Source organism: Tigriopus californicus, chromosome 8 (genome assembly GCF_007210705.1).
Source record: "Tigriopus californicus strain San Diego chromosome 8, Tcal_SD_v2.1, whole genome shotgun sequence".
In the NCBI taxonomy this organism is placed as follows: Eukaryota; Metazoa; Arthropoda; class Copepoda; order Harpacticoida; family Harpacticidae; genus Tigriopus; species Tigriopus californicus.
In genome coordinates, this window is record NC_081447.1 from 4,718,928 (window position 1) to 4,746,900 (window position 27,973).

General features: G+C 42.2%; 4 protein-coding genes across 4 annotated transcripts in view; 2 read left to right on the forward strand and 2 right to left on the reverse strand.

The window, feature by feature from the left end:
* The window catches only part of LOC131885520 (stromal membrane-associated protein 1-like), a 49,537-nt gene extending 31,417 nt beyond the window's left edge, over positions 1 to 18,120 (forward strand). Inside the window, exon 4 of the mRNA XM_059233585.1 lies at positions 17,579 to 18,120. Within this exon, the coding sequence (XP_059089568.1) occupies positions 17,579 to 17,595 (17 nt within the window). The 3' untranslated portion in view covers positions 17,596 to 18,120. The remainder of the gene's footprint in view (positions 1 to 17,578) is intronic.
* LOC131885521 (uncharacterized) lies at positions 685 to 18,120 on the forward strand. Its single transcript, XM_059233586.1, has 18 exons — positions 685 to 1,199; positions 2,337 to 2,678; positions 2,770 to 2,993; positions 3,699 to 3,916; positions 4,456 to 4,750; positions 5,064 to 5,184; positions 9,534 to 9,626; positions 9,773 to 9,918; positions 10,888 to 11,018; positions 12,077 to 12,191; positions 13,017 to 13,162; positions 13,240 to 13,393; positions 13,502 to 13,751; positions 13,833 to 14,010; positions 14,289 to 14,458; positions 15,553 to 15,833; positions 15,972 to 15,992; positions 17,021 to 18,120. The coding sequence occupies exons 2-18, from the start codon at positions 2,606 to 2,608 to the stop codon at positions 17,456 to 17,458; spliced, it is 3,054 nt and encodes a 1,017-aa protein (XP_059089569.1). The 5' UTR covers positions 685 to 1,199; positions 2,337 to 2,605; the 3' UTR covers positions 17,459 to 18,120.
* LOC131885514 (peroxidase mlt-7-like) lies at positions 5,226 to 7,322 on the reverse strand. The gene has a single exon (XM_059233577.1). The coding sequence runs from the start codon at positions 7,318 to 7,320 to the stop codon at positions 5,515 to 5,517; it is 1,806 nt and encodes a 601-aa protein (XP_059089560.1). The 5' UTR covers positions 7,321 to 7,322; the 3' UTR covers positions 5,226 to 5,514.
* A 2,195-nt stretch (positions 18,121 to 20,315) lies between the features above and the next one.
* LOC131884799 (cilia- and flagella-associated protein 57-like) lies at positions 20,316 to 26,856 on the reverse strand. Its single transcript, XM_059232683.1, has 7 exons — positions 26,822 to 26,856; positions 26,073 to 26,746; positions 25,339 to 25,542; positions 24,784 to 24,945; positions 24,467 to 24,634; positions 22,403 to 24,113; positions 20,316 to 21,134 (listed from the first exon to the last, which is right to left on the reverse strand). The coding sequence occupies exons 1-7, from the start codon at positions 26,854 to 26,856 to the stop codon at positions 20,474 to 20,476; spliced, it is 3,615 nt and encodes a 1,204-aa protein (XP_059088666.1). The 3' UTR covers positions 20,316 to 20,473.
* Between the last annotated feature and the right edge of the window lie 1,117 nt (positions 26,857 to 27,973).

The window sequence follows — 27,973 nt, forward strand, 5'->3', positions numbered from 1 at the left end:
GCTCTGGGGAAAGAGGAACAGGTTTCTGCCGAGGCTTCCTACTCAGTTTCAACTGTGCGAACGAGTACGACGGGTACATACTACTACGCACATATCGCGAAGGAGAAAGAGAATCTTCGCTCTCCCTCTCTCTCTCTCTCTCTTTTCTTTTCCCCTGGTCTCCCTGGTCTACATATCTAGGCTCATTGTTGGAGCTTCCAACGGGGAACGAGGAACCAATTGGAACCAAAAGAGATCTCGGTACTCGCATAAGACATGAAGTTCTCTAGGGAGTGTACCGTGTACTGTAGTAGGTGGGTCGAAGTGGCAACTTCCAAACCAAGAGTAACACCGCCGGCCTAGAAATGGTTCCAACTTCCAACCTTGAAGACCTAGTCCTCACTTTTCGATGAGGACGAGTGGAGGAAGAAAATATTACGAGTAACGAGAAGGAGAAGGAGGAGGAGGAGGAGAAGGAGGAAGAGGAGGAGCGAGGCCAGAGATCTAATAGAGTTTGAAACAAGGTGAGGGAAAGTGTGGACATACACACATTATGGTGGTTGTTCACTCCATGCTTTTTCTGTTGTTTCCTCAAAGCAAAAGAATAGAGAAGAGGACAGAGAGAGAGAGAGAGAGACCTCTGAGCGTGAGTAAGGTAAGTGTGTGAGAGATTGAGAGAGAGACGCCCAAAACCACCACAATGCAGCCTTGTTAGATGGTCCAGAGACTGCGAGGACGAGGACCAAAGGGCGTTTTAGGCGCTCGAAAACAGACGAATCCAAGAAGAATAAGGACCCAGTGGAAGCAGCCACAGCCATTACGGCGGAATGGTGGGTGTCCTAATAGTTTCCACGTCGTGCTTGCTCGCCTGCTCGCGCTATTTCTCTCTCAACTTTGAGCATGAGAGGCCTGAATAAGAAAGAAAAACCAAGGCAAACTTTAGAGGCTCTCCGATTGCGAGCGAGGCAAGACAGCAACATAACTCGCCGAAGCAACAAGTTAAGCGATCTCGCCTCAGATTTGAAACAGTCCGGAATTCAAAGGTTCAACAGTCAATTTCGGGAGCAACAAGTGATCCACGCGGAGCGGACAACAAAGCGTGGCCCAGCTTTTCTTATGCGAGAAACAGTGACATGAACCAATGGAGGTGCGTGAGAAGAGTCGTCAATGATCAATGACAACGGCAAGTCTGAATTGCCAACCAGTCTTCAAATTACTACGTGAGTGTTTGTTTTCCCTCTTAATTTATTGAGACACGAGTGTTGTTTTACGTCAAGTTCTACCCTGTTTGAAAGGACAGTTGCCATTCTTCATGACTTGGACTTTTCTTATTGAACGGGATTGGTGCGATCTTTTGTCTGAAATCCACCAAGCCTGTTACGTCGTACATTTGCTCTGTCTCTCCCTCTCTCCAAGTTATCGCATTTCTTGTTGTTATGTTCTCTTGGTGCCAGGTCTGTCCATAGAAGATCAAGAAAACATGGAGGCTTTGTTCCATTGTTTGCCACATTAATGCAACAGGCCATTCACCAATCCCTGTTCCAACGTAGGAGCAGGAGCAACAATTGCTCGTTGGCTGGTATAGAGTATATGTGCTCATAGGCATCCTCTCTTGTTTTGGTTATCAATCATGTAAATACCACACCATGTTATTCCTGGAGATCGAGACAACAAACGTAAACTAGGTGGAACACCCATACTCGAAAGTTGGTGGCCTTTGGAAATAATCATTGATGTCGTGCACAAATCACAATCTCATAGCATGCAATAATACTGAAGGAACATGAAGGAAGGGACGTGAGTTAAAGCACTTTACTCATACAGTACATAATGGCACAATGAGATGGCATGAACTTTGAAAGTGGGTCAACTGACCATCCATTTATGGGCAATATGGACAATTACTGGGAGGAAACTGTTATGAGAAAGACGAATGGTTCATCTCCCGAAGATAAATTATTGGCTTTGAACGTAATGGGCTCACTTTAGCCGTTTCATTTAATGATGCTTTCGCAGGCCATGCTTACCGCACCAACACTCAAAGACTCGAGGGCCTTTTTATTCGTAACATCTGTTGTGGAATACTTCAATGAATATACAATTCAGACCGTTTTCCTCAATCAGCTATTGTCTCAAAATTTGGTCTTCAAATCAAAGAGCATCCGCGTCTAGACTTCAAGTGAATATTTTCCTGTTTTGGTCAGTCATCTTTAACATTTTTGTTGCCAAGATGTGCTTTTTCCATCCTTTGCTTTCGTTATAAGTTCTTATCTTGAACTTTACCAACACTTGTATGTACACTCTTGACCATGGGGGAATTAGTTGCGTTACAGTGATGCTTTCGTTTTCCATTTCAGAGAAATCTAAACAAAACACTCTCACGGCTCCTCACGTTTTTCCCGGAATAAATCCCAATTTTGGATTGTCCCTCTCCGACCATCAAATTCAGAGATAATTGGCTCTAATCCAAGTGGAAAGTGATGAGCTAGTTTTGATCTCGATCGAACGAGGTCTGTGATCCACCATCTGAATTCATTGATCCCGCCACATACCACGATGTTCCAACCTAAACGAAGCTCCTTCATTCAGGGCAAAGATCAAGGCTGGCACATCTCTCTCCACTTCAATGTCTGACTCCAGCAATTTATTACAAAGTACCCATCTCTTCATTGAGTCTCCTTCCTCACATCAAATACCAGGTGAAGTGGCACTCAGTCAGTCGATGTTCCACAACTCATTTGAACCTTGAAAGCCAGCTGAAGCTCATTTCCACTATTTGTGCTTGTGCAGAATTGTTTAACATACGCAAACCAGAGAGTGCACCTTGGTACCTTTACAATAGGAAAGTACGTGAGACAGTCAGAGAAAACATGTTTTCCAAGGGAAAAAGCGGGTCCCGTCTCTTGGAGAACAACCCTATCCTTCAACATTTCGAGGTGAATCGGTGCTACGCTAGCGGAGGACCAGAAGGGATTTGGAAAATCTACGAGGCTAGAAGAAAATTGGATGGAAAGGTAAGACAGAGAAATAAATCGACAAGACAAATGATATGATGCACTCGTTCAGAAGAATTGGGAACGCCTGGTAGGGATTTTTTCCTGTAATTTGAAAAGTTAAAGAACACTAGTATACTATACTAATGTGTGTTTTTTGTCTTTGAAATTAGTCAAATGTCCGTGGTACCACCTGTTATTAACTTTATCCAGGCATAAAAAGGGAACAGTCCTCATAGACGAGTATTTGACCAACATGCCATTGAACGACTTCAAAGTAAAAAACAACGTGACACAGTCATGTCAAAATTCGATTGCAAATAGCTTTCAAGCTGTAACCTCCTCCAAAGCGACAACGAGTTCAATGTTTGCCTGTTCTATTTATTTTGACAAATATTTCTGAATGCGATTTATGTCCCCAATACAATAGAAAAATGGGCAAAATACACATTGTTTCGCTTGAATACCCTTATGGCCGATATTTTTGAGTTTGGCTTCTCATAGCCTTTGTGTAAATGATGTTAAATTACACGATATTTTTGCACTGATTTGAAAAGAAAGAACATTTTTAGCAATTAATGGACAACCTCGAAATCTCAAGTTTCGCGAAATAAGACTTGCCTTGGTACTTTTTATCATTGAAGCCTCATCGTCATGCGAACACGATCTGTTGCTCTCCTTTGCATCGCTGATTCAATTTAATTCTCGAGGTTCTTTTCTTCCCAGGAAGCCTCGGTGTTTGTTTTCGACAAGAAAAGCGTGGAACGCTTGCACAGACCCAAAAAGAAGGATCAAGTTACCGAGCTCTTGAAGGTCGGTCTTGGACATCTCCAATGTTACAGACACCCAAGGCTCTTGCAAGTGCTTCATGGCCCTGAAGAGAGTGCAGACGCCTTGGCCTTTGCATCTGAAACGGTTATTGGCTCAATGGCCAACATTCTAAGGTGAGTAAAGAAAATGCATCGTGGCAGTTTTCTGGCCTCTACTCCTAATTTCCCCTCACCCCCCCACATACTGTAATAACGGTTAATATAAGGATGGACTTTGTTTAACCTTTGCTAATCTATGGAAAACTGAAGGCAACGAGAACAATGAGCCAAGATGTACCATCATTGACCAAGCATACACACATAACATTAGCCTAATACTAAAAATTGTTGACTCAAAAGAAATAAGATCATGTTCAGGGATTGTCCTCCGCCGGTCTTTGTCGACCTTAAACTTTCCTCGCTTTTGTAAACAATATGGCCAACTTTGGTGCCTGTCTTTTATCCTATTATTATGCCGGAGTCGGTAAACAAAGAAGTTAATCTTTAATGAAACCCGACAACCCACAACGACTACGAGAGTCTGCCAGCCTACCATCCACAAGAGACATCGAGCTCTTGGATGGCCTTTGAGAGTGTCTGGTGTTGTCAGCACAACCAAAGGAAGGCCAGCCAACCAACCCTTGTTGGTAATTACCGATTAATCCATGTTCCAGCACTGCGGGCTCTTCAATAGACGATCGCTCCAATGGGTCGGGTCTAATGGGATCTGCTGGCCAATTGTCTTCTTTGGGCAGCACGGGAAGCAAGGAAGGAGGATCTTCCTCCAACTCCTCGGCTGTACAACAGACTAATTCATTTCCTGGAGGATTGACCAGGGACTCAGGATCCTCGTCTTCGCCATCAATCACGGGCGGAGGGAGTGGATCTGGAGGCGCCATGCCATCTATAACCATGTTGAGGGTCAATTATAGCTTCATAGATGTGGAACACCGATATGGCTTGTCGCAGGTATGTCAAATGGTCGGAATCCGGTAATCGCGTGGAAAAGTGTCCTTTCATCTGTCAGCATGATGTCTTGTTGTGAAATGAATTGTTCGACGAAGTGACATTCTTGACGCATTCTTTTCCCTGAGGCTTTTCTATCAAGAAGGCTTAGAAAGATGCTAAGTTGGAAGGAATTTCCAGAATTTTTGATGAACAATCCACTCTAAAAGCAAGCAATGGAATGAAGTTAAGATCTCGCAGAACTGTCGAATTTCATTGCCGAGACCTCATATTATGCATTGAGATTTATTCAGGATGATTCTATTTCTGTTCCCAGATCACGGATGCCTTGACGTTCCTCCACGTGTCGTGTCGTTACGTTCATCGCAACATTTGTCCCAATTCTGTGTACGTTTCGAAAACCGGGACCTGGAAACTAGCCGGACTGGAATTCCTGGGTGAGTGAGCACTACATACGCATACCCGTTAGCTCGGTTGTGGCTGGACAGTCAGTTTATTCCACATCAACATTACACACATTACAAGACCTTTTTACAAACGTTATCTGGGACGAATCCGTCCTTTCCCCCACCTCATATAGTATTCAACCCGTCACCTACTTTCAACGATTGTGACAGATTCGAAACACACCCAAGACATTTAAATGGAACAAGTGCCTCAACACATTGGTACACTTGGTTTGAATTAGAGAAGCATCGAGAAGGAAGGCTGGGAAAGTTCCAGCCCATTAACAAGTGCGTGTGCTATTTCCTTTGGAACATTCCACACTACGGCCTTGAGGCGAGGAATGCCGTCAAATCCAGTGCATTGCGTTGATGACAACATTTGGGGCTTGAGTTCAGCACCATCACCTCTTTCTTGACAGTCTTCACCTCGGTGTTGTCACAAATGATGTCTCCGAGGGTTCTCTTGCTTATCGTTTGGAATTCTGCATCCGTGAGAGCATCCGCTACGCCATTCCCAGTTCGATGCGTGAAGAAGAACCTGTCTCCGTCCTTTAAGGCACTGAATTGACGACCCACAATGCAATTGAAGGTCCTACCCAAAACGCCACCTTCAAAAGGCTCCTCTGCCATCCCACCAACAAAGAAATCAATATCCGAGGGGCTCTGGTAAATCCCACTCAAGCTCTTCCAATCTTGAGGCGGAATCTCTCGAGGAGACTGAGACCAAGAACAGGCCGGGCTCAGGCCGCAAAATCGACGGTACTCGTTGTAACTTGGAATACCGTGGTCTCGTCCGCGTTGAATGTTAATGGAGACCAAGTCCAGTTTGGCACCGAAGAGAGTCTCAGTGATTGTTTCCGAGAAAAAGCGATCCGTGTTCTGAACGCCTCGTTCCATAAGGCCGTCAATAATGCGGTTCACCCCCCGACCTCCGTCCTCCTCCACGATTCGATCTTTGAAGAACTCGTCCTTCAGCCTGATGTCTCTGAAACTTTGCGCACGACTGGTGTCGATTTGCTTGTAAGAATCTTGAACTTGACTGTGACCAAATCTGTACGCGACGGTGGAGAAATCGTTCCTCAGGGACGGGTCTATCTTGGGGTTGTAGATCGTCCTTCGCGACACACCTAAATTGAATTTGTCAGCATTGGCAGATCCTAGAATTTGAGGCAGGTACTCCGAGTACACAATGTTTTGCCATTGAGCGATCATGATCTTTCTGGCCAATTGAAAGGTCGTCTCATCGCTTCGAGCCATTTTCGGGTCCAGTTCCGCCAATTCCCGCACGATGCGATTGTGTTCCCGAATGAAGAGGGTGTGGATGGAGATCAGCATCGGATGAGAGGTGCCTCGGGAGTCGCCAAATCCAGTCCTGGGTTGAAGGCCGAAACCATCATTGCTGATTCGCATGGATCCGCCAGATCGTTGACGTAATGAGTTGGCTTTGCTCACAGTGTCCCCATAGATTTGAGAGCCATCCACAAAAGCTGAGGCCGCATTGAGCTGCTCTCGCACTTTTCGAGGATCCTCACAATGAGCTAGGGACCTCATGAAAGAGAAACAGTTTCGAAAAGTGGGATCACCCTTGGGAATGGAATAAGGGAAACAATTGGAATCTCTTGAACGGCAGCAGTCCCCTCGAACTCTCGAGAGCGGAGTCAGGGAAATGTCGTGATCCAGGAACTGTCCAACTTGCATTAACATATCTGAGTGAGTGCTACTTGATTGATTTCTACTTAGATGGAACTTTCGAGTGATTTCCCTCGGGCTGGGCAGGGCTCGGTCTCGACTCTCAATGCACGACGAACTGACGGTGGAGGGTGTTTTGCCTCCTTTTCCAGTATCTTTCGTTCCACCTCGTGGGAGTCCCTTCTTGTCGGCATAATCTGGTTCCAGATATCTAAGGAACGCGACCCCACTGCTACCCCAGGTGGGTTCCGCGATGTTGTTGCAAGTGCCATCCAAGGTACGGATCGTTTTGGTGATGAACGAACATCGAGGTCGGTGAGGACAAAGTTGTCGGCCTCCGTCGAATCGAAATAGAGCCACATCAAATGCGTCCAGAGCTTCCGTTTTGTTCCCGGAGAGCTCCGTTACTTTCTTGAACACTTGATTGCGCCGCTCCATTTCGTCGGATCTGAAATGACAAAGGAACTGAAGACCCTAATCTGTCTAGATTAAGGAGAGAGCCAATTGAGTACTTACAACTCTGTGTGCCGGCTGTAGGCACCATAAGAGTTGCTTTGTTCCCCAATCACTTCATCTTCGCCGTCGTCTATGTCATCAAGAGCTTCATTAGCACTCCTCGTCAACGGATTGGGTTTGTGGTCTAGTTCTAGAATGGCTTGGGCGATGAAATCGTCGATATCCTCCGGCACAATGGTACAGCCAGTCTGGTGGAACACGACCAGTAACAGTATGATCCATGTCATTGTCGATCCCATGGCAGTATCAAGGTGTACTGAAACCTGTCGATCAATGAAGGTTGGCTTTATACGCAAGTATTGGTTCCTTCACATGAGGGTAATAGCATTTTTATGGTGATGAATAACGACAACTAAGTTCAGGGGAAACAGATTTATGACGGCCAGGTTCCATTTGTTTTCGTATGTTGCCCCTCAATGTACTGCCAATATAAGCAGCGTGAATCCATTAATCAATATAAATGCATGTTGTAATGAGTATTGGTAAATGTCATACTGACTACCACATTTCCATTCAGGCGCAACTTTGAAGTTGCTTGAGCATGCGTGCTTATAAATTTGCTGGTATAATTGATCAATAGGGGGTCTTGACTTCCATCCATACTAAACAGGAATGATACAGGCTACTATAACTTATTCATTGGTTCTTATTCACACGCCCCGTTTTGTCATTAAGGCTCATACCTCACATCTGAAACATCCTCGATTGTCTAGAATCTATTGTACGTGAATTGCACGTTCTTGGAACTGAAGTTCTCTAATGGCCGAAAATGGAGTGCGTAATTATTCTCCAGGGGGTTGTTGATTTTTCTGCATTTCACATGGCAGAAAAGGGTCTTTTCGAGGCGAATAATGCTTCACTTTATGTCAAACCCTCGGTTCTGCAAGTAAAAAGAGAAAACATTGAATAAAATGCCTATCGCGTCTGAGAAATGTACGGTACAAGTATGGAATGATCAGACATGTATTCTACCGTATGCCAGACCATGATATGCTTCCTTTCAAGTTCAAAGAACAAGAAGAGCGAGGAATTGAACTGAAAGGCTCGAATGAGCCCTCGTATCGCTGTTAGTGAGGTTCTCCATTAAGAGAGCTTTTTTTCATGATCTTGCTGAAGGGGTCTGGCACAAAGGGAATTAATATCATGTTTATCGTAAAAGTATATATTGAAGTGATTCCTGGTGTAGCTGGCGAGACGCGGCTCTAAACTCAAACTACTGTACATATAACACTAATACATTGGCCCGAGGGGTGTACATCTTCTCTAAAATAAAAAACAGCCCTTTGCTCTATATCAAAACAACTTACCAACCATGAATCCTACTTTTCACCCGGTATGTGAAAAACAACGAAGTAATTACAAAACTGAGGTAGACACTCCCAAATGACAGGGTTAAAGAGGAAAACGGACAGCAATGAAAAGGGCTCCAAATGGTGGACCACAGATAGGACAAAATCACATTCATTTCTTTGCCTTGAGGCAAAAGCAAAGCATTAAGGTAATCTGCTTGTTGTTGTTGATTTTTTTGTCATTGATTAGATCTATCCTTCCAAGATAGGAAACAAGCACGAGGCAGCTCTAAAATGGGTTTGCTGATAGCTTGTTCCAAATTATGAACCCCTTATGGGTTTGAAATAATTAAAGAACATGAAGTTCTTCTTGTTTGAAAAACGGTGGTTTTGCCTAAATCTATAAGGTGATTAGGTGTCTAAGCAGAAACAAATTCAAATGCTTTCCTCCACACAAGGCTCCATTTCATGGTCCAATCAATTTATAGCATTGCATAGAGCTACATTGCAGCACTCTTAATTTTAGATTGGTTCTGTATGTTACTTCATATGTAAATTCAAGGAAAATAATACCCCCCTTTCCCCACTGAAAAAGGATCCTGATGTTGAATGCGCATTGCGTGGTCCTAAAAAGAACAATGAAACATTTAGACTAATCAATGCGGTTGATAAATCCTCTCATAACTCGAACTTCATCAAGTAATGGAACAGAATGAGAAACTCTAGGACCAGTGGGCTTTTTCAAAGTATGGTATTCGCTCAAGCCTCTCAATTGAATTTGACAACGGTTTCCAAGGTTTTCATTCTACTAGATTCATTCAAAAGGGATTGTTGTTTGCATTCTAGAAAAGCTCGGAGAAATCGACAGCAAGGAAGTACCTTGCCAAGCGTGGACAACAAAAGCACCCAAAATAGTTCAGCCAGACCTCAACTTTGTTGGTAAGCGATCCATATTTGATTCATGATTGCTTTCAGGTCCTAAAAAAAGAAAGGCAAACTCTCTTGGAACAAGGAGCATAACATCTATGTAAAGCTCTCTGTTAGGGTATATGAAATAGAGATATGGATTTTGGATATCTTTTCAGCCCCCGAAACTCAACATAAATCGGTATGCAGTATCTCAAGTGATATGTTCTCTTTGGGGATGCTCATGATTGCAGTGTTCAATGGAGGCTTAAGCCTCATTCAAGCCAATCATAGCACAAACAATTACTTCAAGCAAGCTGGAACGGTGAGTACTTCATAATCAGAGCACAAATTGATTTATCACATAATCCTCATAAGAGCAGTTTTCATTACTTTTTGAATCATTCATGCTCATCTTCAGCAATGATTAGTTGACGCATTGACTTTCATTTCCGAGTCTTTTGAATTTCAGCATTGCTAATTGAAGTAAAATCGTCGTTTATCGAGTTCATTTTCCTCATCATAGTTTCATAATTTTGGCTTGAAAGTGATCCTTGTTTTGCTGTTGAGATTAAATACAAGATGGTTAACAAAACGATTTTTTCCAAAGCATAAAAAGATGGCTAGTCTCGACCAAAACCGTTTTAACTTTAGAGCTTCCTGACATGTTTTCTAATGTCACGTCTATTCAACGTTTTGTAAGAATTTATTAATAACCAGTAACTACACATACCGTAGGTACCTTGTTAACACCGCTTAAAACTAGCTGGTACTAGTTAGAGCCCTTAAAGTCCGTTTTTAAGGCTTGGAAGATGAACCCACAAAAGAACTGGGCGTGAGTAATATCGTTAATGAAAGAGAACAATGAATGAGAAAAATGTAGATTATAACTGGCTTTGGAAAAAAGAGAGAGAGGACCCACTGACTATCCATTGAAACCCAAGGGGCAACAATAGAACAATGGGCATTGTCATTTCATGCTTTTGTTTTTAACCCTTTGAACAAGAGTTAATTTATGATTGTTTGCAATGAGCTCACAATTTGTAATTTAAAATTTTGTATTTCTCTTTACTTGATTATTCCTTGAAGACTCTTAATAAGTGCAGCTGTAATTTGTTAATCGGACTACCGTATTAAAAGTATTTGAGGGTTTGCTCGATCTAAAAAGTGAATGTTGAATTTAAAAAAAGGTAAGAAAAAGGATCCAAAAACTGTCCATGATATGAGCTATCTTTAAAGGAATGAAGCAATATTGTCAGTGATTAATCAAGAAACGGATCTTTCGTCTCCACAGATCAATGAACAAGTGAAGAACTTTCTTCCGAAAATCCCGGTGGGCCTCCAAGAATCAGTAATAAGACTTGTCAATGTCGATACCAGACAGAGGCCGAGCACTCAGCTTCTTTCACTCATGCAATACTTCAGGTAATTTGTGCCAATTGATGGTTACTCCTCTCCACGTAGATCGAAAGAATTACGCTCTCAGATGAGCATGTATTGTTTTGTGAGACAAAAGTTTTCTACTCTTAAAGAGTCAAGGTACCTCCACTTTCGTATGATCAATTACTTGACTTTACGTAACTTGTTAACCATATGAGCAAACATGGAATATTTTTGCGCAGAGTATAGTTATACTGCATCATTTACCCTCCCACTTCTCATTTTTGTTTGAAGAGCGGTTTTAGACTTCCTTTAGGCTTTCGCCTATGTTGCTAATATTACTTTGAATGAGCAATTCGTTGTTAGATTTCAGAGTCACAAACATTTATCAAGCTCCCAAACCCTACTTACTTGAATATTCATTGTTCGCTTGACCATGGATCACATTAATCAAAGTGGTTGCATTATTCATCTACAGGGTGGCCCAAAGTAACGGCAATCTGATAACAGACATTCAAATCAAAATTTCAGAAGTAAATATTGAAAACTCGACCATCTGTCAAAGTTCGCTACTACATACGGATAAGTTGTACTCATATTCTACTATCAAAAAGACAAGAGTGAATTTTGCAAAGTATATATAAGTCGTCTATGTTGGGGAAAAGTATGGCAATCATGGTACCCTCTCGTACCAACTTTGATCGAGTTTGTCATAGTTTGGAGGCTTTGGCGGTCGCAAATGAAGGCCATAATGGGTGACGGGGTCAGAACTTGAATGTTCGTTTAATGAACATTTTCGCATGAAACTGCCATAGCTCTTCGTCAACTGAATTCATTGTCGTTGTTTCCGGTCACCCTCGTATTGAAACCAGACATTTAGATGTGGAGGATGTATGATGTGTGATGCAATTTCCAGGCTAGAATGAAGAGTCGCGAAATAATTAGCATTCATCCAAGTTGGAAAAGATTCGTCGTCTCTTTTGAGATCTCCCAACCAAATGTGTCAGTATATTCAAAGTCTGATTTTGTTATTTCATGAATGTGTTTAAGAGTACAGGGGTATGTATAGGAATCTGAATGTTCTCAATCGTTCTTTGTTCCAGTGATCCAGCCGTCCAAGCACTTCAATTCTTGGATGTGATCAGCATGAAGGATCCGAGTCAGAAGGCCCAATTCTTCAGGACAACTCTTTCAGAAGTCTTCCCATTTATTCCCAGGGTAGGTTCGGCTTCGTCGTTTAAGCCACTTTTGCGAGGAGATAAGAGAGAGAGAGAAAAAAATGGATATATGGACTCGTGTCTGTTTTCGTTTCCGTCATATCAAGATTAGTGCCCATTTAGGCACATGTTGGGGGAGAAGGAGCATTACGCGTGTGAACACATACGAACAGGCATTTTGTCAATACCCTAAACCTTTCATGGAACATGGTTCTTCATGCTCCAAAACCTTACTCAAGTACAAAGGTACAACCAGGGCACAACGATGCTATTTTTCTCCCAGTCATGGCACTACCCTTGGAACAGAAACTAAGGTGAAAAACATTTAGGATCAAGTAATCTAATAAGTTAGACGGCCTTCTCGTCTTATCCAACTAATTCAAAGCCTTGTTAGTTGTCCGCCTCGACAATAAGCTGGGAGAAAAGAAGCTCAAAACCCTCCCGATCAGAAAGTTAGACCAACAGCCTTCTAACAAACTTCCAGACTCGTTTAAGCTGCCTGTAACTTAAGGTACCTCGAGAACGACATTAGATTGTCATCTTTTATTTGGGAACAACGAGACTCAAAGACCTGTCAATTGCAGTTCTGTTTCTCAAGACTGAAGATGGACCTTGTACTTTCAATGTGATATCAGATCGTGACAGTCATGTTACGCATTTTGTAGGTATGCATATATAGTGTAAAACTGGATAGTGGCAGTGTCAAAAAGAGAGCGAAAATATATTCTAATAAAGCTCCAAAAGGTGACGAATGGGATGACAAGAAAAAGGTTACATTCAGTAATGTTCCACTCCTTTGATTAAAGTTTCTTTTTTCCTTTCCAAGAAACTTTGGTTCCAACACGTGTGGCCCATTTTGGAGCAGGAACTGCGAATCCAAGAGGTCTTGGCGGCTGTTTTAGAGCCCGTCCTCTTCATGGTTAAAGAATGCGAAGAGATTGAATACTCTGAAATCATCCTACCAGCACTCAGGTTCGGAGAGTTCGCCTTGAAATATTTTGAAAGATATCCAATGATCAGACTAATCCAAGTGAAATTTCGGTTCCTAGGCCAGTTTTTAGTAATCCCAAGAGCATCCAAGCCTCTGTCACGCTCTTGGAAAAGTTGCCAATCATCCTGGAAAAATCCACCGAAGACGACCTCCACGAACTGATCTTGCCCTTACTCTTCCACGCCTTAGACACCAAAATGTCACAAATCCAGGTTGGTTGGCAAGCGCACTTTCTTACAAGTTGAGAAATAAGACCCTCTTGTACTCCGCTGAGCGCAACGAATAACAAGTCTTTCTCGTTGTACGTATGTACCACATAGATGGCAGCTGTGAGCATCATTCCCATAATCCTGGACTTTTTCGAGGACGACATTGTTCGAGCGGAAATCCTTCCCAAAACGCGATTCGTCTACGAGCAAAACGGAGGCGATGTCAAGATCGTGCTCGCAGTTTTGGCTTGCATTTCCAAGATCCTGAATAAATTGGACAAGCCCGCTATAATTGATGAGGTCTTGCCCCTATTGTTCGAGGTCAAGCTTCACGATGTGAATGTGCTTGTTCGTGTCTTGGGTAATCAAGTGACGCGATATCCTCAGAATAACCTCAATGAGCAACCGCAGTACTGAACTTTGTTTGAATGGGCATTTTCAGAGATCTATCGGATGATGTTGGCCGATAAGCGCTACGGGTTGTCGGTGAATCTCTTGGCTACTCGGGTGCTTCCATTGCTGATCCCTCAAATGGTCAATCCCACACTTCATTACGATCACTTTGTGGTGGTTCATGAAGTCCTCCAGGAAATGTTCGATATCATTGATACGGATGTACGGTACAGCAGCCACACTTCATTACGATCACTTTGTGGTGGTTCATGAAGTCCTCCAGGAAATGTTCGATATCATTGATAAGTACGAATGATCCCTCACACCATCTATAGGATTGACTATTGTAATGTCTAAAAAGTACGTCGGGGGTTTGGACCAAAACGGTCATTCATTGTTTTCCGTTGGGAACCAACCCTTTACGTGCTCCCATAGGACGAAAATGAGAGCTCACCATCTGTTCCCATCACTCACTCCTACATATTTTCTCTCTACCTTCCAACAGACATCAACGGAACAAACTCAAATTGGATGATGCCCCCAAACTTCCGGAGTGGCAACGCTTAAGACTTCTTCACAGTTCGAACGACGTCTCCGTTCCCGATCTTTACGTGAGGCGAGCTTCAGTGGTCCAAGGGATCCCCAACAGCTTTGCTGGCAGGAAGAACTCCGGAGGTGAGTTTTGCCCTTGATTTGGGCTTGTAAGGCAAATGTTAGAACCCCACGTGGTGGATGGATGGTTAGTTGGTTTTAAGCACGAGCGGCTTTCCGGTGTTGTCGATCATTTGGACATCTTTGGAAAATACCTTAATCCTATACAAGTACGTTCGTTGTTCAGGATTTGATCTACTGCCCACTTTAATGACGAATTATGGTCGGGGATAGCATCACAACTACGTTCACGATTCCTTCTGACATTTTGTTTACACAGAAAGAGAGCAATCAAATGACATCAATGAATAGGAAATGCTCAAAAACATCGTCATAGGAATTCCTTACGTAGAAAAATTGCTATCTACTCTACCAATCAATGTGTTGTCCGTAAAACGCAATAAAAAGGAATGCTAAAAATAGCTCAGGAAAGCACCCATTCAGCGTGTTTTTTCTCGCAAAAGTCAGCAAAGTAACCATTGTCTTGGAGAAAAAGAGATGATTGAGTTCATACAAAAGTGCTCACCATTTCTAGATTTCCTTACAGCAGAGCCGGTTTTAATACGGAAAGTGGATTTGGACTCCAAGGAATGTTGCCTGGAATTCTAATGTTCCCTTGCCACACTCAACCTACATACAGTGCTAATGAGGCTCCAAAACTAAAACTTTTCTCCCCTGAGCTCTCAAGCTTCCCACCCTATTAAGTAACCATCGACATTGACCCGACACCACTGAAATTGTTGGTCAGCTTCCAATTAAGTTAGAGCAGAATCTTCTTATGAAATATGCCTTATTAGTTATTAGTGAGTGAGTGACTAGAGACAGGAAAAACATTTTGTTTCGGCGTTGAGTGTAAATTCCAGACGTTTGTCAGAGCTAGTTTTGTTAACAAAAGATATTTTTCTTGTTAGGTGAACTTGCGCTCAGACAACTATTCGCATTCAAAACTGTACAAAATTGAGGAGCAAAGCTATGAGACTTAAGATAAAAAAAACCACTACTGCAAGACAAACTAGTCTTGACCAACGTCTGGAATTTACCCTCAACGCCAAAACAAAATGGGTTTTCCTGTCTCTTACACAATGACACGTGCCTCAACAACATAGTTCACATTTCAGCCGCCAGTGTCGTGTCCTCAAATTCAGGTGGATCTTCGCCCGAGAACAATAATTATCTGCGTGTTTCGGCCGCTTTTGGCCAACGCCGCTTATCTGACAACGTCCTCACGGCTCCTGGTGGTCGACGATTGTCTGGCGTGCTCAACTCAGGGGCCAGTTCCCCTGGGAGTTCACCTGGAACTCCGATTGGCTTTCCCATCCGTCGCCATTCTTCGGCGGCATTTGCGGCAAATCGTCGGTACTCTTCAAATGCTCTCCTTTCTCCTTCAACTGCGGCTCAGGTATGCTGATGATATGGTTGATACGGCTGATATGGCTCTTCCAGGGATTCTGGGATCACCCAGGGTCCTGATTATGATGTAAATAAAATGAACATTTTGAACAAGGGCCCAATTCAGCTTGAGGGTTTCCATTTGCAGCAGCTGCTTCTCCACAATAAGGTCAGAGTCAAGAGCAATTTTCCCTTGTAAACATTCTACTCATCTTCGAGAACCAAGTCCCAATCAATGCGTTTTCTGTTTCCACTCAACAACCCTCTTTTTGTGTACAATGGTAAATTTGTGACATGGACTGGATCAGTTTGTGTTGTGCACTGATTACTATGCCTTAGGGCCATGCAATGCCGCAATAACGCCCAATTTGGGGTCAGCAATGAACACATTCGATCATTCAATCCAAGCCCACCGGAAGCAAAATCAGCACGAAACTGGCACAATTCCCACATTCTGAAATTACAGAGAGACTTAACAAGAACCCAACTCATAAATGATGGTGGACATTTCAAGTTATGCCCAAGACACAATTGCTCATGATGACCTTCTTACCGTTAACATTGGCCTATTAAATTTTACGTTTCACCGAAAATATGTATTGTTCCACTTTTGCTCGGGCTGGTTGGCTTCCAGGCTTGCTTGGAACGAAACGAAGGAAACTGTTTGTTCATTCACACGATTGTCGATGGTCCATGTTCTTTATCTTACCGAGAGGACAAAAATGATTTGTTTCGTGTCACAATTGTCACTTGGGAACCTGAAGTGTGCCTTGCTTCTAAGTACATACTACTTCTGGCTCATGAATAATGGAGTGGTTGGTTGTCTTCAGTCAATTTTCTTCGTCCATGTGGTGTACTATGAATAGAACGCCCATTCTTTCGAAGACTAAGCTCATTTTCATTGCCCAAGCTTTTCTCGCTAATGCATACAAAAATGCAATGCAGAGAAGTAAGGGGGAAAACCCTTCAATGATTGTTTTTCCATTCATCAAATGTACTGTAAATACGACAACAACATATTCGAAATCTTGAGAGATTATTGATCTCCGTCCAACCTTACCAAACCAGACCCTTGCTGGACCCCTTCCTTCCTGTACATGATATCAAATATCTGCACAAACGACCAAACCAAGTGCTTGCTTCTCGTTGGGTTTAATGTCTCTCTGTGCTTGGACACCATTCCTTCCTCTGTTACAGCTGAATCGTCAACTGGGCGGCAGCATGCCTAATTGTGCCTCAAACTCGGCGTGTTCCTCCCGACGATCCTCTCGGGGGTCTGCCGTGTCCGCGGGGAATTACGTGATCGGCGGCTATGGAAGCAGCTACGGTGGGAGCGCCCATGGGAGTGCCCATGGGAGTGGCTATGCCAGTCGGCGGAGTTCCGGGGGAGGCGTGGGTTCCAGACGGGAGTCCACGTCCTATTTTGTAAACCCTTGCGACCCACACCATATGGGGTCACCGACCATCTCCGAGAGTCCCGGAGCCACGGGCAGTGGAGCCGCAGCCGCCACCTCTAATCTCCTGCAGTCTTTAGGTTCTGGCGTGGTGGGTGCAGCTGCTCAGTCTCTCTCTAATATTAACATAACTTCGCCGAGATATCGAAAACCTTTCTTAAGCCGATCGAATTTTCCCTAGTAGTTGAGAGGGTCGTTCTGTATGCAATATTGCTAGTGGTCAATCCCGAGTCCCTCCCTAGGCATATTCAGCATCCCAACTTGCAGATTTCGACCAAGTTTTGCCTTAAGTCGGACCGTTAGAAGAAGGACCGTTAGAAGAAGGACCGTTAGAAGAAGGACCGTTAGAAGGTCAAACCTGAATGATCCCACAGTACGTGTTCATTGCAAACAGTGCAGCACTCCAGCCTTCTCGCTCCTTAAAGACAATTTGAAGGGGAGGAAACCAAAAAAATGACTTCACGCCCTCTGCCGCCTTATACAGTCAGCAGTTGGATGTGTCCTCATTGCAGATTTCTTTTGTCCATCCTTAGTAATGTAACTATCATTATTATCATTGTTATTATTATTACTACTATTATTAATGTTATCATTACCACCATTATTATTATCATTATTATTCTCGTCATCATCCTGATACGTTTTCCTCTCTCTCGCGTTTTCGTCCTCCGTTAAATCACGGAATGTTCCGCCAATTCTGAGATGAAAAAGAAACCTGGTAATGAGCTTTTCCGACATGTTCTTCCTTCCTCTCCTTTCCATTGTACCCACTTTGTATTTGAGTGACTTTCAATTCCTATTTACAGGTATTTAAATGCTCAAAATATATTTTTTTTTTCGTCATCATTGTTCTTCTACATTTTGTGTTAAGGGTCCAACATTCTTCTCATTAAGAAATTGAAAGACAAGAATTTCCAACAAACTTGAGAACAAGTCATTTGAAAGAAGTTATTTCGAATCAATCAGATATACGCCTCAAAACATATTGCTTTTGGGTGGTCCCTTAACACAATCCACGTATCGAATGATTCATGTCGTAACCCTGATCTAACCTATTCGAATTTTGATGGAATGTTTTCAAGTACCTTTTTAATTCGATATTAGAAACCACAATTCAAATGAGAAATTTCATTATGTATTACCTGCAAATAATAAAACATTATCAAGGACATTCGAAGAAGTATCCACTTTCGGATGTGACACACCTGAAAGAACTCGAATTTCAATATCTATTCATTGGGTGGTTTCAAAGTCAAGCGACTGCACCTTTTTCGAGCTAGTTACCTTATTTCCAAATGTTATTTTGTATGTATGTAAGCGTGATTCTAGGTAAAACTTGAAATGGTCTTTTTGGAAAGGAGGTCATTTGTCTGAATTGTTTTTTGGCCGAAAAAGTGGTAATTAGATGATTATCATCAATTAAGATTGCGAACAAAAATACCGATTAATACTTAAAATGTAATTGTCAATGACAATCAGTAACTGATCGGTTATATCATATCTGCAACTGACAACGATCATTTTGCTCCTAATATCTCAACATTTGACCAACACCTTGGTTGCATGTTGAATAAAGTTCAACGAAACGTGAGGACAAACCTGCAACGCCTTATGAAAATAACAACTTTACTCAAGCAATAATGATGGTCATTTTTCATGAGCATATTCTTTCTTGTTCTTCGATGGCATTTCTCCCCGTTTGCTCGTCTTTCTCGTTCTTTTCCATCTTTAACTCTTTTTGCATACATCTGAATGGTTCTTTTCCCCTTTTAAATTGCACATTGGATCTAGTCACATCCCCATCAAACACCCCCCCAAACTAGATTAGTATCGGATAACTACAGTACAATTGAGCTGTGGGTGTTGAGTTGATCCTTTGACTATCGTTCATGTACAGAGACTTGTGATTGATGTTGTCCTTTTTTAATAACCCAAGTGGTTCACTTTTTTGACAATCAATTTCTCTTCGTACGAGACTGCTCTTTTTGCATCATAAGATTGGAGAACAGCGCCAACAAAAAAATGGAAAACAGGATCGAACCGATTAAACAAGTCAACCCATTGTCTCTCAAAAATCGACAATCTTCTCTAGATTGATTGATATGATTGCTTAGACGAGAAATGTGTTCAATTTCATTCAAAAGTACTGACTTAAATACGGTGACGAAAAAATCTGTTTCCTTTGAGGGATGGTTGACAGGTAACTTAATCGATGTCACTCACTTTGATCGAACATTTTTCTAATCTTGTAATCCACCAATCTTTCCCGGACTTCAAAAGCCTTATTGTGAATATGAGGCCCTGAAGTTTTCACATCCTTAACTTCAATGTCAATTTATGGCATTTCAACAAAAGAGTCTTCATCTTTAATCTAAACGGCAAACATGCAAGTACCCAACGTATATGGCAACTTCTACTTAGATCTTTACTTTCAATTTGATTGAAAGCAAAATCATTTGGTACGCATATACCTTCGTTCGTCAATGGAAATTGGGGCTTACCCAAACTAAACATGCCAAGCAACGTACACGAACATGTACTTTATTCACAGTACAATCAATTCGAACAACTCGGAGTGAAGCAACGTTATCTTAAAAAGGCCTGTTTCGTCGCTCTTTTTCGCTACAGAAAGCCCGACCATATTCTTGTTCCAGTGTTCCATATCATTAAAAAGATCTTCCTGGACCTAAAAGTCAGCCTGCCACTCTGGGACTGTGCATAAACATATTCAGTGTGTACAATTTTCTCTTTTCAGTATCAGTTGTTTGGGAGGAAATAATTGAAACCGGATTCCTCTCATGGAAGTTGGTCCTTCTCTCTCATTCATGGCCCTCTGAGAAAGGCTCTTTGGCGCCACTCCCCTTCTCCCTATCCCTTGAAAAGGCTCTCAAAAACTTTGGCATCTGAATTTTCCCAACCAAGTCAACAATTTGACAGATTCAACAAAGTCAATCTCGTCAGAGTGAATCCGATATTGTTGTACCGTATATCTAGTTTGAAGTGGACTATTCTATCCTGAGAAAAGTCTTGTATTTTGAACCTGGACTCCACGTGTTATATTCCTTGATAAATAATGGACAGGAATGGAAATTGAATGTAGTCATTTGAATTGTATTGTTGACATGTGGTTATGCTCACCATGGGTTTGAATTGTGTGAGGCCCACTCCAGTAGCAGAAATAAACGAATACTGTCACTCAAAAAGGATCAGACTCACTGGAAGTTTGGGATGAGACTCTTTTTTTCGGCGTTCGAAACGACTTCACACGGCGAAGATCCTCTTTCAGTCGATCGATTTCTTCGACCAGGAACGTGTTTTCCTTGACTTTTCGGGCATAAGCCTGCTCATGATTCAGTTCAATTCTCTTGATCTGTTCTTTCAGAGAGATTATGTTTCGCTCGAGGAATTCTTTCTGTCTAAGGATTTCGCCAATGGCTGCCAGAGAATTGTCTTCATTTTCCTCCTTATTGCGAGACATTTGAGAGGCGATAAATCCGCCGGGAGAGGTCTCTTCGGAGCCGGAGGTTCGGTTATACTTTCGGTAGATCTTGGCCACCACTTCTTTGAGCTGTTTCCCATCCTGGATATTACTGCCTAACAAACCCAGGTCTTTGTTCATGCGCTCAATCGTGATGCTTTGCTTCACCACCTTCTTCTTCTCAGCGACGAGCTCGCCGCTGTAAGCCATGGCCCTGGCCTTGGCATCCTCAACTTGAAGCTCCAAATCCGTGTGGATCTTGCTCACCGTGTTCAGTTCACTTTCCATCTCCTGGATTTGCCCTTGGAGCAGGCGAATCGTCTCATCCTTAGGTTGGATTTGGCGCTTCAGTTCCTCGATCTTGTGCTCGAGGACGTACCTGCACGAGGAAAAAAAATCAGGCATGGTGGTGAAAAAGCCTTAACGATTTTCTAGAGATATCCCAAAAACATATCTTGGGTATTTTTCTAGCTCGCAAAACCACAATGAACAACTTTGATTTGATTGCTAAATGGATTTGTGGCTTGGATTAAAAATTTATATACCTAAAAAAACGTTTTGATGCAAGTTTAGAGCACACTTAGGTAGCCTTTGGATTTAATTGAGCATAAATGACATATTTAACCAATACTAGGTTATATTGGCATTAGTAATCCTACTTTCAGCTAGCTCCAAAATGCCCTGTTATATATAAGCTCAAAGTTGCAGTCAATTATTATAGATTTTCAAAGCTCCAAAAGCAAAGATATATATTTTTTTTGTCTCGGTTAATCTCCAAATAACTCAGCAGAGCTATTTGGATACTGCAAAACAGTTATTGGTAGTTTTATGCAATCTTCAGCTATCATTTCAAAAGTGCTCAAAGTTGACGGCCTACCGTCAATTTAGTCCCTTTAGCTGATCTGGAGTAACTCTTATGACATCTTGGAAACTGAATTTGACAATAATGTTACAATGGAATTATATTTCATTCAGATTAGAAAGTTTTTTATGTCTGAAGTAATGCCAAAACTTCGAGCAATTAACACAAACAGAACAATCAGTCTCCAGTAAATATTATTGTCATCCAATCACATAAGTGGTCTGTTGTGTTCCTTTGATCTAGTTTTTGAACCCAAAAGAACCCCTAAGAGCCGTCCTCAGGCTCATGTTTTACCTTTAAAATTGGTTTCTAGTCTGTGACACCAGTCAAGACGTTAATGTTTCCTTGATAATTTGGGGGAACTTACTTACAACAACTAGTATTACAAATGTATGTAATCCGCAGTAGCTCAAAATATTTAATCCCGGAAACGTGGTTTGAGGGAGGAAGAAGATTCTTGCCTTTTTTGCCCTGCCTCTTAGACCACTTGGCTACTCCAGGTTTTTGCGTTGATTGAAACGTAAAGCAGTGTCACAGGAAAGTTTACTTCCAACTAAATATTATACAATCGCTTTTGGGGAACATTTTCGCCTTTTCTAATCTATTTTTTTGTCGACATCTTTGGTTCTTAAACCCGTTGCATTGCTCAAAATTGTAAGTCGTCTATCAAACTTGAAGTTTTGTAATGAGTAATCATTTGTGTCTTTCTTCAATTATTTCGTCTTCGTTTTTATCTCATATAAATTCCATGGTTGGCTTCATCACAGCCGTGTGAGTGGTCTTACCGATTTTTTTCCAATTCCATCGCATATTTGCGTTGATCGGCGATTCGTCGCTCCCGTTCCGTAATGGTCTCATCTCGGAGTCGCACTTCTTTCTTCAGGTCTGTCATGTCTTTTTCCATGTTGCGGATACTTTGCTGAAGTTTCTGATTGTCATGTGTCGCTTTCTGAATGTTGGCTCGTTGGTCTTCGACTTCACCGATAGAGTTGTGGTATTTTTTCTTCAACACGCCAGATTCGCCACGTAAGCGAACATTGGCATCTTTCTCAAATCGAAGTTGCTTCTCGTACTTTCGTTTCATCTCCATAATCTCTTTGTCCGCATCTTCCTCGGTTTGTCGGAGCATCTCTTCGACGGCCTTTACTTTTAGCTCAGCTTCGCTTTCTTTCTTCGCAATCTCAGCATCTTTGACTTGGATTTTGGTCAAATGCTCTTCACCTTGCTTAACCAAGGCCTCTTCCTTGGCCTTCAAGGCTTCTTTTAGTTTCCGCTCATATGAGTTTTTCATCGCGGTGTGCTCCTCTTCCAAAGTCTCAAACTTTTGATATTCCACGATCAACTTGGATTTGTACTGATCGGCCAATTCAATGAGAGCCTTCTCGTTTGAAGACTTCATTTTGGCCTTTACGCTATCATGGTCACGTTTTCCTCGATCTAGGTCGTTTTGTAGCTTGTGAATGGTGGCTCTCATCTCTGCCAATTGGCCATTAGCCTTCTTTTTATTCGAATTGATCTCCTCTTCGTATTGGTTGTCCTTCAGACGCAATTGATATTCGCTTTCCGTTTTCGTTTCCTCCACTTGATCTTGAAGATTAAAAATGAGCTTGTTCTTCTCCTCCAAGTCGATTTTTGTTATGAGAATCTCATGAGCGTAATCGTATTGGACCACCTCCCCCAAGTCCATCTTGGATATGCTCCAAATGCAAAGCGACCCATCGCGTCCAGCTGTAATCAATCGACGGTTATCATGGGACAACCGGATCTGAGTGACCGCATCGCCGTGTAAATCGCACTCCTCCCAGGTGCCGGGTAGGGTTAATGGAAATTTGAAGGCTTGAACACGCCCATCCGTGCTGCCTGAAAACAGCATACGCCGATCGAAGGACAATGCCACGGAGGATAAGGTCAATGTGTGAAGGTCAATTTCTCGGAGCAGACCGGATTGGCAAATCTCCTTGATCGTTTTATCCGATCCCACGGCATAAGTAACAAGTTTCTCTTCCTCAGCCGCATCGAGTGTGACGTCATTGTAGGAGCAGGTCTTAATCACGGATTCTTGAACACGCTGACCGTGATTGGAAATATCCCATTCGTAAATGGAACCGTCATTGGCGCAAGACACCAAGGTTCGATCATCAAAGGACCAGCACATGGCCGTGATTTGATCACTGTGGCCTTTTAGCAATGCCATTTGACCAAAATGAATAGTCGAATAGACCACAATATCCCGATCTGACGTGGCTGAGAGCAAATGTCCTCCTCGGCTGAATTTGCACACACTAGCAGATTTGATATTGAACTCCATGTAGGGATCGATATCGTCAATGAGCAAGTTCATGAGACGAAGGCGGTCAGCGAATCCGGCCAAAATTTGAAGGCCGGTGGGGTGAAGGGCAACAGATTCCACGGTCTCTTCGAATTCACGACTCAGTTCCATTTCTAGCGTGAGGTAGTTCCAAATTCGAATGGTTTTGTCCACACCACATGTCACCACTGAGAGAATTAAAACGCACCTTGAGCCATTGACATTTAGTGCAGAGGGTGAGTTCCAAATGCTTCGAACATAATTCTGGCGCAAGAACAGTCAAAGTCTGGTTTAAACTAATACTTTGAATAGACCTCATCAGTATGGTCTATTCAAAGGGTCGTTGAACGGCCAGAGAATATCCGATATGGTGATTGGATGAACCATCTTCATTTTAATACTCTTACTTGAATCAGTTTTGATGGTTCATACCAAGTTAATTGAAAATAGAAGCACCTTCATGAATATAAGTGATATCAGTGAAAAGGAACCATCCGTCAACATGCAGGGTCCATCAATCAAGAGCAGCTTTATGGCTTACCAATTGGTTTCCTTTGACAAACATCCATTCCATTGATGGCTCCATTATGAAATGGATATGACAAGATGCGGAATTCATTGATTCCTTTCGGCTTCGATTGCGAGGACAGAACTCCTCCGGATTTTGAGGCTTGAAAATTAGACGAAAGAGATCCCTCTGAAAATAGAACTCGCCCACGTCATTTGGGAAACCAGGAAAAGGCATCACCTTCAAATCAGGTCCGTGATCTAGGTTCAAGTGTTATTTCTTCACTCTTCCATCGATAAGACATAGCCATCAGTATTTACATTTAGACTATATTGCTGCCGATTTCTTACCCTTGAAATTGAAGGAGACTATTTGCAGAGTCTCGGTTAGAGCAATAAGGTGGGACTCATTGTTGTTGAGAGCAATCGAGATGACTTTAGTTCCCAGATTCTTCATGTTTCCTTTGAAGCTCGTGGGTGAGGTGGATTTCGGCAGACGAATCAAATGGCGAACTAATTCAATTCAAATAACAAACAAGATCGATGATCAGAGGCCAAAAATAACTATACGGAAATCGAGCTCCTCCTCGGTAGCCAAGTTCCGAATCCCTTGGGAACCCCTCTCCGAGAGTTTATTCCGACTTCAAACTAAAGTTTACCTTTTTGTCTCAAACTAACTTAATCTTCGAAAAGAATTGCCTAGGATAGCTTGAAGGCATGATATTTACAAATTTGAAATGATCTGGCTCGAAGGCCCATTTCAAGATCAAAAGCCTTCTTTAATCTTTTTACAGTGCAGTGTTAATTCCATTATTTTCAACCAAGGAAACAATGCCTTAGGCAGTTTGACATGGAGAGAACGCTTTGGATTATTGTGGCCTCAACTCATGAGTCTTGGTCTTTTACCTTTGAACGAGATTTCATCGTCCGCTCTTAAGGTCTTCAAAGGCTTCAAGAGCTCAAAAACAGCCACCTTGCCCAGCCCAAGGGAGCAGAGGAAACCCGACTTGAAAGCCACGATGGCGTGAACGAAACGGTCTTCGGAAACAAAACTGCTTGAGCTGCTTCCACAAGCACTTAATGTGCTTCCACTGGAGTGATCTCGGACAGCTAGAAAAGATGAGCATGATTCCCGTCAAGTTGTACATGTCCAAGCTATGTTATAAAGTCCACTTATGTTCATTGAGGGTCGGATTAAAGCAATTTGTTCCACTACCTTTTTCAATTTCATGGTATGCACATTGTTTTTACTTCATTCAAAAGATTCCTTAAACTATCTTCAATGTGACGAAAATGAAAAAGCAAACGAGTGTATGACAGAAAAGTTAAGTAAGTAGTGCATAGTAAAACATTAATCAAAAACTTTGTTGTTCGGCAATATACTTATTTCAAATTCACCAACATATGAAGCGACACACGAACACTTTTCTGGAACGCACTGACGGACATTATTATCAATCCGTTTCTTCAGAAGTTAAATTCCTTAGTTACCGACGTTTGTTATTAGTCGCTTATCGTAAACCTAGCAAAATCAGATGGGCCATATTTTTTTGCCAGAATGACAAATCTGATACGATGACATAGTTTTCCTCTTTCATTCAACATCAACAATCACAATAATTATAGAAACATATACTTACGAACACTCATGAGAAGTTGATTTGATGACTCAGCTAGGACCTCTTGAACCAGAGCGTGTACGTCGATAGTGGCGCGTAGCTCAGCATCCTCCAAAAGTAAGACTTTTCCAGATTTAGTCCCAATGAGTACATGCTTGGAGTTCATCCAATCATGACATAACATTTGGTGATGTTCCCCTTTTTGGAACCCAAACTGTTTCAAAACACCCTCAGTCAAACGACACATCCGGAAGAAACCACTCCCAATGATGCAGATCACATTATGGTTCTTGGGGTGGAAAGACACTTCGTGAATGGGGACTTTAGGTGTGCTCAAGTTCTTCAAAGTGGTGATCACTTTGTTCTTCTCCCAAAAGAAATACACTAAGGAGAAGTCTGGAGCTCCCCCTTGGGCCAATAAATACTTGGAATCATGTGAAAAGGCCAAAGAGATGACCTCTTCACTGGAAAATTCGGCACAGCGAAGGACTTTGCGGCGTTTCCGCATTTCTAAATCATAGACAATCACGTAGGGTCGATCACCTCGCTCCGCAAAGGCCAATAACTTCCGGTTTTTATTCACGCAAAGGGCGGTCAAATGACGATCGCAATCGGCTAGGGGTGCCAAGCTCAAGGATCGACTCTGGAACAGGGCGACTATTAAAATTCGAATGTAGGAATAAGTACTAAACTCCCTCAGGATGTAAACGAGTGTTTACCTTGGAGTCGAATTGAGCAATGCCGCATCCGGCAGGATACAACAATGTTACATTGTCTGCGGCAAAATAAAGTCCACCACGAACATCAGGTTTGACACCATAAACGAAAAGAGGCTCGATTGCTGGAACTTTGGCTTCTCGTGCGATAGAAAGAAAATCCGAATCATCGTTTTCTGACGACATTTTGCGATATGTTCCCTTTTCCCTCCTTGTTTGATGAAGGGGAAATGTTGGATCGAATTGAGTAAGTCATACCTGGATAACCACCCTATGGCTAGGATGTATTACATAATTTGAAGTTGGTCCATTTATATTCTAGAGTCTAAATACATTGATTGCTTAAATGATTATTGCATATTGCATAAGCGTTTATTTAGCCAGTCAAAACCAATCACTTTTTCCTTCACAAAATCTGGAAAAAGTAACGGTATGCACTTTGGAAAAATCTCTCAACCTAGGAATGGCGTTGAAAGTGAAACATCTGTTTCGATAGGAATCTGCATATCTGATAACTTCTCGCAATCCGATTAGAATCTTTAGGGTCAATTGTAGTGACTGTAGAGGCTTAATTTGCGTTTTGAGAGCACTTTCAAGACCTCTAGGATCCAAGATAGTTAAAACAATGACGTTCTCCTATTTTCTAAGTCTCATTCATAGCCCCGTTATGCTGCAAGAAATAGGGTTTAAGTTCTGCACCTTAGAGGGCGCTTTGTGTTTCAGCCACTACCAAATCAAGACCGCCTTGACCAAATAAGAGCGGATTGGGCTAATTCCTCTTTATTGCATTTTAATAGGGCTTGCCAAGTGAATGCGTTCATGTACAACTGACGTTATTCCATGGAGTAAAATCCAAGACAAGATGCCCAGCCAAACCGAACTGTGCTTGCATTGCATTTTGACATTTATTTCATTTTATCTGCTTATCTAAGCAAATAATATTGTGGTATTGAGCTTACTTGTTAGTGCGTTCACCGAATTACACCTATCATGTGCATTTTGTTAGGTTGTGTAACGCACCTCACTCAAAATCATTCGATGATTGAAAATTAAATGAGCGGATGGTGCGAGTTGACTGTAATGTTTGTCTTAGTTATCCCTCCCCAAAATGCCTAAAATCTGGGTGCAGGACATTATTCCTTGAATTTCCTTTATTTGACATGCCCTACACGTTTTTGTTGCTTTTGGCTAATTCTATCAAAATCT

What these genes read in the sequence shown, in the direction of transcription:
- LOC131885521 (XM_059233586.1), top strand. Translation starts at nt 2,606, where the DNA reads ATGTCTGACTCCAGCAATTTATTACAAAGTACCCATCTCTTCATTGAG. An exon ending in ATCATCCTACCAGCACTCAG is followed by an intron (nt 13,163 to 13,239) that starts GTTCGGAGAGTT and finishes TTCGGTTCCTAG; the next exon opens with GCCAGTTTTTAGTAATCCCA. An exon ending in TGGCAGGAAGAACTCCGGAG is followed by an intron (nt 14,459 to 15,552) that starts GTGAGTTTTGCC and finishes TTCACATTTCAG; the next exon opens with CCGCCAGTGTCGTGTCCTCA.
- LOC131884799 (XM_059232683.1), bottom strand. Translation starts at nt 26,856, where the DNA reads ATGTTCGTGGTGGACTTTATTTTGCCGCAGACAAT. An exon ending in CGATGAAATCTCGTTCAAAG is followed by an intron (nt 24,946 to 25,338) that starts GTAAAAGACCAA and finishes GAATTGAATTAG; the next exon opens with TTCGCCATTTGATTCGTCTG. An exon ending in TTGTCAAAGGAAACCAATTG is followed by an intron (nt 24,114 to 24,466) that starts GTAAGCCATAAA and finishes TAATTCTCTCAG; the next exon opens with TGGTGACATGTGGTGTGGAC.
- LOC131885514 (XM_059233577.1), bottom strand. Translation starts at nt 7,320, where the DNA reads ATGGAGCGGCGCAATCAAGTGTTCAAGAAAGTAACGGAGCTCTCCGGG.